The following is a 9,501-nucleotide window of genomic DNA, read 5'->3' on the forward strand; positions in this document are numbered from 1 at the left end:
TGCCTTCGGTGACTTCGTTTCGGTGGCCCGAGCGTTGAAATACCCAGGAAAACTGACTTTGCGTTGGAAAGATCCTTTCCGTGTGGGAAGATTGTGTCCGATCATTCGTTCGAAGTCCAGCAGTTGGTCCTCCTCGAGAAATCTTGCTGCACCACTCCAGCCGGTTGAAATTGTTTTCCGTTGAATCCCTGGACGTCGACGAAGACCTCTGAGCTAGAATTGCGTTTGGCGATGATGGCTTCTATGTGGAAGCCTTGCAAGACCTTCGCATGTACGCCTTGTTCAAGCGATCAAGAACGTCTCGAAAGCTCATTCCCTCGCAGTTCTGACGACCGACATCACCCTTGGCGATTGCCCATACTAACTCAATTGGTTGTAGGTCCGAGTGATACGGCGGAGTGTACACAACGGAGTGTCCTCGTGCACTTGCCATCGCGACGAAGACAGGGACCACGTTGTCATCAATGTGTTTGCTCAGGTACGTCCACAACGAGCACTTCGGATCGTTGCTGTTGAATGAGATCCCGTAGGCTCTGCACGCGTTCTGAAGACGGGCTTTGGTCCAGCCGTATCAGGGGGTGTCATGAGGTAAGCACTTATGATACTTGACGTTGTCCATCACGATTGCGACGTAAGGTGGAGTGACTGTGCATACAGTTGATGTAGCTTTATATAGTCGCCACACATCCTTGACTACTTTCAGGCTGTGGCCAAGTATTCGAGCGATGTGACCGGAAGCGTCTTCCATCCCCTCAAGCCGAAAGTGTGGGTGAAGACGTAGAATATTAACACGCTCTTCTTTAGTTAGGCTATGCGGTCGTTTCTTCTTGACAAAGCAGTTGATGGTGTCGAACTCCTCCTTGGTGATGGCTGGTGTTGGACGGCCCATTGTTGTTTGTCAACTTGAATCGAGAATGACAGGATAGGAGCCACGGACATAAACACGCAACTTTGTCAAATATTGTATGTCTCAGACCGCCCGCCTCCAACGACCACAAATACAAATACTGTAGAAGGAAATAGAAACATACGATGCACATGGACATTCATTCACAACTTTGGAGTAGAATATTTTGTAAGGTATTGTGTTTCAGGATCATTTTATTTTGATTGCACGGTTCGAACCAGTGCGCGGTGTAGATTCGATTCACGTATTCCAAGTCTATCGTAGCTTATTTTTTCACATGGAGTAAAAGTCCCCTCGATGACGCCCGCCACTGTTAACGCATCAGGCGACCTCATAAAACCCTTACCGGATGATGCGGAGTTTATCCGGATAGTTCGTTGCGCTTCAAGATACCAAACGGACCAATCAAATCACACAATCGATCTAGCCGTCGAAACCGTTGCCAGAGTGAAATCTTGCGATCTTATCTCGATGGACGCGGCCCAAGCACTTCGACACCTTCGCAAGCGATGCGGCATTGCCGACGAAGAGACACTGCCTTCGTTCTACGAGATTGACGCAACGTACAAAGCTGTGTTTGAAGAATGGGCGACGGATGGGTACGAGTACGCCGTTCCCACGGCGCAAGTCGTCGTGTTCAATCCAGCGCACTTGCATGAAAAAGCGCAAGAGTTGGAACGGCTCCGCATCGAGTACCAACAGCCGCCCCCGCAGCCCTCTTCGACCACAGATCCGTCAAACCAAGGAACTGACGATGTCTCTGAGTACAATATAAAGCACACTGGGCTCAAGCAACTCTCTGCGTCGCACCTTACTGTCGTCCTCACACACCCCCTGGACATGCTGCATGACCTAGTCAAGGGGTACTTTCACTTGCGCAGTCAGTCCGCCTTGACGTCAAACGAACAAAGTTTCTGCAACCACGTCGAGCAAGTCGTTCTGGGATATTTGATTCAAATGACGCTCAAGGGTGGCGATTTCCTCGGGGACGTTCATGCGTTCTTCCTCGAATTGATTCTTCGTCAAAGCGACAATCCGCCCATGTTGGCATTCACGCTGCTCTACAACTTGAACATAGCGCTCGACGGCAACGCGGCGCAAGTCGAGCTGTTCTTTATCCTGCTGGACATGGTGGATCGTCTGGTGCACTTGTCACGGCCCATCGGTACCACCACGCTGCCCCTCATCACCGGGACGCTTGTGAGCATGGTCCGCCCTGCTCCTGGCGAGTACTTGCCTGATCGCTTGATTGCAGTGCCATTCTCCAATTTTATCGCGTTGCTCCAGGACCCCACCAGTCAAGGCCGTGTTGCCGTCATGGAAATGCTCGTCATGAGTCTGTACCTACGGCACATGCTGAACGATGACCACCAGCAAGACACGTACGGCGCACGAAAGAGTAAAGAACGATTTCACAGGGGCATGCCGTCGTCCGTGTGCCCTGTGGACCCACGTTCCGGCATGCCCATCTTCGACCTTGACACAATCGACCCCAATGACGCCAACTCGACAATCGACATCCTGTTACACCACTATTTCACGACGTCGTCCATTGCCGTTCATCGACTCATCTTTATGGTTATCTTTGACCTGGCAAAAGCTAACTTTCAAGTACCGTTCGCTGCACTGGAGCACGCCCTGGCGACTTGTCTAGACCAAGGGCTTGCGTCAGTGATTGCAACGTTCCCCACGGTGCTGTTGCCCGCACATTTGACTCGATTACTCGGTCGCTTGGACGCCAAAGTTGACAACGATCTGCTTGTCGTACTCACCGAAGTCGCCCAAGTGGTTGGTTACCGAGAACGTCGTCCATGTTCGCATCTTGACATTGTTCTCGTTGGTCGGTTGTAGGCGCGAGTCCGCGACTACTTTGACCAGTGCTCCACCCTCGCACAAATTGTGCAGAAACGTCGATGGCTCGACGTGTCGGTGGTGAACACCAGCGCCTCTGCAGGAGGCGGCCAACATTTGGATCCCGTGCAGCGCGCCATGTTCTTGATTGGCAGCGCTGTCCCAGAAGAGCGCTTTAAAGGACAGGTTGGTCATGCACAAGCGCTCTCGATCACCGCGGCCGAGGGGACTGACTCGCCAACGATTTGGGTAGAGATGGCTGGCCGAACTCCTGGTTGACCCGACCGTGTCGACGATTGGCGACGAGTCGAGTGTGGATACGAAGCACGCGCTGCGGCTACAAGCACGCTCAGCATTTTGGGAATCTATCCGTTCCAAATCCATGTCCATGCGACTAGCGATGGTGCAAGTGTTGGCTTTGGTGGCCAAGCGACGGTTGGTACTGTCGTCGGTACGACAGCAATCGCGTCAATCACTCGGCCTTTGGTCGATCTCACGGCTCTCTGTGCGGCGATTGTAGTTCAAGGCAACGTTACCTTTGATCTTGAAGGAGGCTAACGCAGTTGCGAAGACGTGGGTCGACCACGCCAACGACTTATCGTCTGAAGATGCTGACGTCGCGTGGGCGGCGTTGATGGAATTTGCCCTAAGTATGTGCAGCCGTCAGTTGAGCTTTGTGCATCGCCGAGCCAGGCAACTCTTGGGCACGCAGGTCTTCCAGAACAGTTCCACCGAAGCTGCGTCGATAATCCGCGCGTTGGCGCATGGCTCCATCGCGCTCGATCGCGAGCTCTTGCAGGAGCTAACAGGAGACTGCTACCTCGCCGCGTTGCATGCCCTGGCGAGGTGTCCAACCTCTGGTGTCGCAGGCGTCGTGTCCATGGTGGTCAAGGCGATGAACAGTGAAGGCCAACAGTTCGCGAGGCTTGGCGGCATCGCCAAGTTTCGCGCGTTCCTCGAGGCCCCGCACTCGCCGCTCGTGTCCTTGTATGTTTCACTTCAAACTTGTCTGATTGCTACCGAGCTGATTGTTAGTGTAGGCACGTGGCCGAGCTGATAGTGTCGATGGTGCGAGGCACCAACAAGGACGTGTACTTTGCAGCGCTCAAGGACCTCCACCTGCAGGCGCAGGACGTTAGCGACGAGCGGGTGCTGGACAATCCATACGTCCATTGTCGCCAGCTCTTGACACGGCTCTACCACACGTCCAAAATCCCGATCGATTAACTACTACATGTACTGACTAAACAACCGTTCTTCGTCGGCGAGGTATTTCGCTAACTTACAACAACCTGCCATGGCTTGAGGTAGCCGCAATCCCCCCGCGTCCCGGGCTGGCCATACCCGTCTGAGCTGCCAAAGCCAAATCCACACTGACATACGCCCGTGGAATAATCGCAGACGCCGTGGTTCGAACACACGGCATTTTCTTTTGTGCCGTTCTGGACCTTGGTCACAATCGTCTGGCCGGCCCTGGTCACCCCATTCAAACTCAGCCCTTGGTCCAGGACTTGCAGCCGGGGCAAATTGCCAAAATCTTGAACAAACGTCATCGTCACGACGTTACCACCGACGCATGCGCCGCCCCCACGTTGCGAAAACGAAAGCACAATGTCCGTGATGGTCGGGATGGTTTGGACCGCGGCCAGCACTGCGGCCAAGTTTGCGTTGAACGGTATCTGTGGCGACGACTCGCCGCGAAAGGACAATTGGAACGAGCCAGAGTCGGCCGCGCATTGAAAAGCTTGAACGTCGTTCACTTGTTCGAGCGTTAGAGGATCGTCTCCCTGTGGGCATCGTTCTACACCGCTCGAGTTACTTGGTTTGGATCAAACAGGTTTGGTTGTACTCAGGCTGCAGTCGTGGCCCATGTAACCGCGGTCACATTGGCAGCCTTGAATTCGCAGAGCATCCCACGTGTGCGGGCTGTTTGAGTCCAGGCCATAGGAGAACCCGGCGGGGGTCCAGTCGCGTGTCATTGTGGCCTGCGCTAGCGCTTGGAGCGACAGACAGTTGCCATGGCCACTGCACTCGTACACGCTGTCGCCTTTTGGGCATTGCACTACATCAAATTAGACTTTACAAACGGCGGGCAATGGAAGGAAGTACTGAGATTGCACGAAGGGCCTTCGAAGGGAGGAAAGCATTCGCATTCCCCAGTGATGGGGTCGCACGTGCCCCCATCCGAGCACGTCGTCCTCACGGTGTGTGCCTCATTCGTCCTTGACGGAAGCGAAAACCACGACGTGCCCTTGGGGCAATCGCCTACATCGAGTCAGCATTGCGGACTGGTTACAGTAGCCACAGCAAAAAACTACGCACGCATCGAGCAATCGCCGGTGGTCCAGCCCACGGCACAAGCGCAAGTGAAAGATGGGGCGCCAGAACACGTCCCATGGCCACTGCACGGAATGTAGCCGGGACATCCTTTGATGGCCCCCCCGTAAAAGTTGGTGTTATCCGGGGCCCCGCAATCGCCCCGATGTCCCACTTTGCCGTAGCCGTCGCTCGATCGAAACCCCGGCATCGGGTAAATATAACACGCGCATTGTCCCGTTTCTATTCGCCAAGAATCGTGAAGTATGCTCGTGGTCGAGAGATCTCGTCATCCTACTCGGATTGCAATAGCCACGGTTGCTGCACGGAGCGTATTCCTTGGTGCCCCGGATGCTTACTGTTGTCCCAATCGCAGCCCCGCCTGCCCCAGTGACCACGTTACCCGTCAATGTTGATTGCCCGCGCTCTGTTGTCACGGCCAGCATGGACGGTTGCCTGCCAAATACGTCATGAACACCCCTCGACCCTCGATTTTTGACGGTCGAATGTTGTGCGTACGGGCCGAAGACGGATGTAAACTCGACAGACACCACGTTGCGGCCGGATGCATCACATAGAGTTGCCCCAAACGAGTATGTGACTCGAACGGTTCCAAACGGCGCCACATTCTGGAGCCACGTCGGTCAATGAAGTAGACATCGATCATGCCAAGGAACAGGCCATCGGCGTCGAGCCGAAGATGTCCATGGAGAAGCTCGCTTACTTGCAAAGCGGACTTCAATTGAGCAGCTGTAGTCGAGACAGCGAGACTTGTCGTGGACTCGCCCCGCAACTTCAACACGAAAGAACCTGCCGTCGCCGTACACCGTAGAAGTTGCACTTCGTTGACTTGGGCTAACGTCATGGGATCGTCTCCCAAAGGGCACGTAGCTACACCGAACTCTTCAATCCTAGCAAAGACATTGCGCTGAGCGCCATACCCCATTCGCAATCCACGCCAGCCGAGCCGCGATCGCATAGACAGCCGTAGACCATTTCGGCGTCCCACACGCTTGTGTAAGTTTGCTCATTTGGACTGCGCAAAAGCGCCAGCTGCGACATGGAGACGCATCGACCGTTGTTGGTGCACTGATTTGGACATGCCACTACAGTAATGCATTTCAGCCATCGCGGGTCGCTATCAATGGAATCGGTCGCCGCACGTTTGTCGCAGGAAGCACCAGTGAACCCGACATCGCAGTGGCATTCGCCATTCTCGCGGTTGCACAGACCCCGATTCGAACACTCGGCGTTGACGTGGATCTGGTTGATGCCAACGGCATCGCCCGACCATGCCAGCCCCGATGGGCATCGCACTGGGCAATTATGAGCTGCGTTTTCCCGTCATCATGGACAAGTGACTCGTACGTTGGGAGCAATCAAAGCCGAACGCCGATGGGTCGCACTTGCATGCACCGAGAGGAGTGCAATCTCCACGTCCGTTGCATATTCTTCCAGAAGCAGGCGCTGTGGGGCATGCCGCAAATGCCACAGCCGCGGCAGCGATGACCACCCCAACGATTCGCCGGGCCGCCATCGTCATGTGGAATCATGTAACCGCTCTCGACAATTTGGGCCAATCAAACACTGTGCCGATTCAAGATCTGTGTACCAGACGAACGGTCGGCGTGTTTCGCACATTTCCGATGCGGGCGGCGCTCGTATTCTGTACGGTGCTTCTGTGCTTGCTATGGTTGCCTGACAGCGATGCGAGCTGTGCGAACATGTGCTCGGGTCACGGAACGTGCGGCATGTCCAAGTATGTCGGCCTCGTACATGCGGACTTGGTCTGACGTGTCCGTAGTAAATGCACGTGCGACGCGCAGTGGAACGTCGTGCCAGACTGTTCTCGCCACGTATGTCCGTCTGGCGTTGCTTGGGTTGACAAGGCATCGGCCCCGAACGGAGCTCATGCCACGGTCATGGAGTGTTCCAACCGCGGGATCTGCGATTACTCAAAAGGGTCGTGCATTTGTGCTGAGGGGTACACGGGAGATGCGTGTCAACGAAGTCAGTTTAACACTTTCACTGCCACGAATGTTTAACGTGAGCAACCTTGTAGTGCGATGTCCCAATGACTGCTCAGGTCGCGGACAGTGCCTGACCCTCTCGACGCTCGCCAGGTTGTACGGCCCCCAAACACCAGCAACAGGGCTTGGCCCCATCTACACCAACTGGGAAAAAGACAGCATCATGTCGTGCTACTGTGACATGGGATTTACTGGCCCAGACTGCTCGATGCGTACGAGCTAACCGCGATCGTGTCTCGATGGCTCATTAAGTTGTCCAGGGATGTGTCCAAAGAACGACGATCCTCTCACTACCAGTCAGGTGTACCGCTCCATTGCGCTGACCGTGAGCGCGTCTTCATTGGCGTTGGTCGGCACCGTCAGTGTCACGTTCAACGGGTATTCGTTCACTATGCCAGCAAATGCAAACGCAAATTCCGATGCGATTTGTACGGCTGCCGCCATGACGCTGGGCAACGTCCGCGTCGCAACTTGCGTAATGTCTGCCGTGAACGCGGCGACTCAAGGGGCTACGTACACGATCGAGTTTCAGGAATGGGCGCATCGCGATGCTGAAAACAACGTGTTTTCCCACACGGGTAACCCCCCGGTCGCGTCATTTAGTTGCAATGTTGCCGGTGTCACCAATGCCAAGTCACCCACATGCTCGATAGCTGATGTGGTCTCGGTTAACGTTATTGGTACGCAATTGTGGGATTCTCTCGCCCGATGCTGGACGCCGTGATGAACCTTGACTGTCATCCTGCCGCCGTAGAGCACGAATACTGTTCTCGTCGTGGGATTTGCGACTTTACGACGGGGCTCTGTACGTGCTTCTTGGACTACAAGACGAGCGACTGCAGCCAGTTGTCCAATATCCCGGACAACATCGACGACCACGACGGATTCCTCATCCAGCCCATTGGACCGAGTTACGTTGGCACGGCCTTGCACATCCACACGATCAAGGCGATGGCGACGGACTTCCAAATGATCAAGATCGAAGCTGCGACGCAAGCAATATTTTACATGCTCGGGAACGGCGACACGTTCTGGACCAAGGGCAACGTCCGCGTCGACTCTGGCACTCTGTTTGTCCAAGCGGGGGAAACGATTGCGACGGGGGGTCTCTTGGTTCAAGATGGAGGCAGCACGACAACGCTGTCGACAGTGGCTGGCACCGTGTCGGACTCGTTGGCGTCAAACACAGGCTTCACTGGAACTGTGATGACGGTGCGAGCGACCCAACCGGCCGCAATGTCGTTTTACCTCTTCACAGCGTCTACGGCAAACTCAAACGTTGCGATGTTCGACATTCGCGGTGATGGGCGCACCACCGTACATTCCGGAGGATTGGAAGTCGTCCTCGGTGGCGCCACCATCACCGACAACGCGGTGGCGACGTCAGTGCTCACCATCCAAGCGTCGAACGTGGCTTACACGGGCACTGTCGTGACAGTGGCAGCTACTATGGGGTCTCTATTCCCCGCCACAGACTTCAACCTTTTGACTGCATCGGCGGGAGGTACGACAGCCGTGACAGTCGAAGCGTCGGGAAAAACCACACTGGCAAATGGGGGCTTGTACGTCAACGGCATTGGTGGAGGCAACTTCGTCAACCAAGATCCACTGGCACCGGCGCTGACAGCTCTGTCCGGACTGGGAACGTTTCTAGGCACGGTGGCTACGCTTGAGGCAACAAGGGCTGCAAGCACTGCATTCAAACTCTTGGAAGCCAAGTCGAACGGTGTCGTAACCTTTTCCGTTCGAGGGGACGGGTTCACGACAGTCCATTCGGGAGGATTTCAAGTCCTCCTGGGGGGCGGCACTATCACGGCGGGGGGGTTCTTCGTCAACGCAGGAGGCGCCACCGTGAATGCAGGGGGTCTGATGGTCACGAGTGGTGGGGCAACGGTACAAGCGCAAGGTCTCGTTGTCGTCGACGGTGGGGCAGACATCACCAGCACGGCGCAGTTGCTGCCCTCCCTCGCTGTACATGCCAGTCATGTTGCGTTCCAAGACTCCGTGGCTGTCATCGAAACGACTGTCGTGGCCGCAGCCAGTTCATTTTACTTGCTCAAGATGAGAACGTCGACAACGACAGCGATTTTCGACGTGAGGGGTGACGGAGTCACCACGATTCACCAAGGTGGCCTGGTGGTCACGACCGGTGGGGTCAATGTCGTCGACACCGGCGCGACCATCACTTCTGCTCAGGCGGGAAGTGTGGTGTCTGACATAGTTGCGACTAACACGACCTTCACCAGTACCGTCCTACGCGTGGCATCTGCAAGTGCAGCCGGCACTGGATTTTACTTGTTCAAGGCAGCAAGCGCGTCGACCACGCCAATTTTTCAAATTCGAGGAGACGGCTACACCGTGTTGTACCAAGGAGGTTTTCTCGTCAATGCAGGAGGA

At 55.3% G+C, this 9,501-nt stretch overlaps 3 protein-coding genes across 3 annotated transcripts; 2 read left to right on the forward strand and 1 right to left on the reverse strand.

Moving 5' to 3' along the window:
- Positions 1-2,329: 2,329 nt before the first annotated feature.
- Positions 2,330-3,985, forward strand: H310_02047 (hypothetical protein; the record flags this gene model as incomplete). The annotated part of the gene is made up of 5 exons (XM_008865431.1): positions 2,330-2,695; positions 2,759-2,944; positions 3,012-3,209; positions 3,279-3,745; positions 3,799-3,985. 5 exons carry the CDS (start codon positions 2,330-2,332, stop codon positions 3,983-3,985), a joined length of 1,404 nt encoding a protein of 467 aa, XP_008863653.1.
- On the reverse strand, positions 3,804-6,628 carry H310_02048 (hypothetical protein). Its single transcript, XM_008865432.1, has 10 exons — positions 6,443-6,628; positions 6,238-6,390; positions 6,016-6,180; positions 5,799-5,965; positions 5,594-5,703; positions 5,373-5,530; positions 5,081-5,317; positions 4,868-5,023; positions 4,608-4,820; positions 3,804-4,559 (listed from the first exon to the last, which is right to left on the reverse strand). Exons 1-10 carry the CDS (start codon positions 6,615-6,617, stop codon positions 4,036-4,038), a joined length of 2,058 nt encoding a protein of 685 aa, XP_008863654.1. The 5' UTR covers positions 6,618-6,628; the 3' UTR covers positions 3,804-4,035.
- A 92-nt stretch (positions 6,629-6,720) lies between these two features.
- Positions 6,721-9,320, forward strand: H310_02049 (hypothetical protein; the record flags this gene model as incomplete). Its single annotated transcript, XM_008865433.1, has 6 exons — positions 6,721-6,833; positions 6,879-7,084; positions 7,137-7,316; positions 7,365-7,784; positions 7,859-9,253; positions 9,301-9,320. 6 exons carry the CDS (start codon positions 6,721-6,723, stop codon positions 9,318-9,320), a joined length of 2,334 nt encoding a protein of 777 aa, XP_008863655.1.
- Between the last annotated feature and the right edge of the window lie 181 nt (positions 9,321-9,501).

Source organism: Aphanomyces invadans (assembly GCF_000520115.1).
Source record: "Aphanomyces invadans strain NJM9701 unplaced genomic scaffold supercont1.3, whole genome shotgun sequence".
In the NCBI taxonomy this organism is placed as follows: Eukaryota; Oomycota; class Saprolegniomycetes; order Saprolegniales; family Verrucalvaceae; genus Aphanomyces; species Aphanomyces invadans.

Excerpts from the sequence above, each read along its gene's own strand:
- H310_02048 (XM_008865432.1), bottom strand. The coding sequence starts at position 6,617 with ATGACGATGGCGGCCCGGCGAATCGTTGGGGTGGTCATCGCTGCCGCG. Across the intron at positions 6,181-6,237 it reads TGGTGCTTCCTGCGACAAAC|TGGCATGTCCAAATCAGTGC; the intron begins GTGCGGCGACCG and ends GCATTACTGTAG. Across the intron at positions 4,821-4,867 it reads AGGCCCTTCGTGCAATCTCA|TGCAATGCCCAAAAGGCGAC; the intron begins GTACTTCCTTCC and ends AATTTGATGTAG.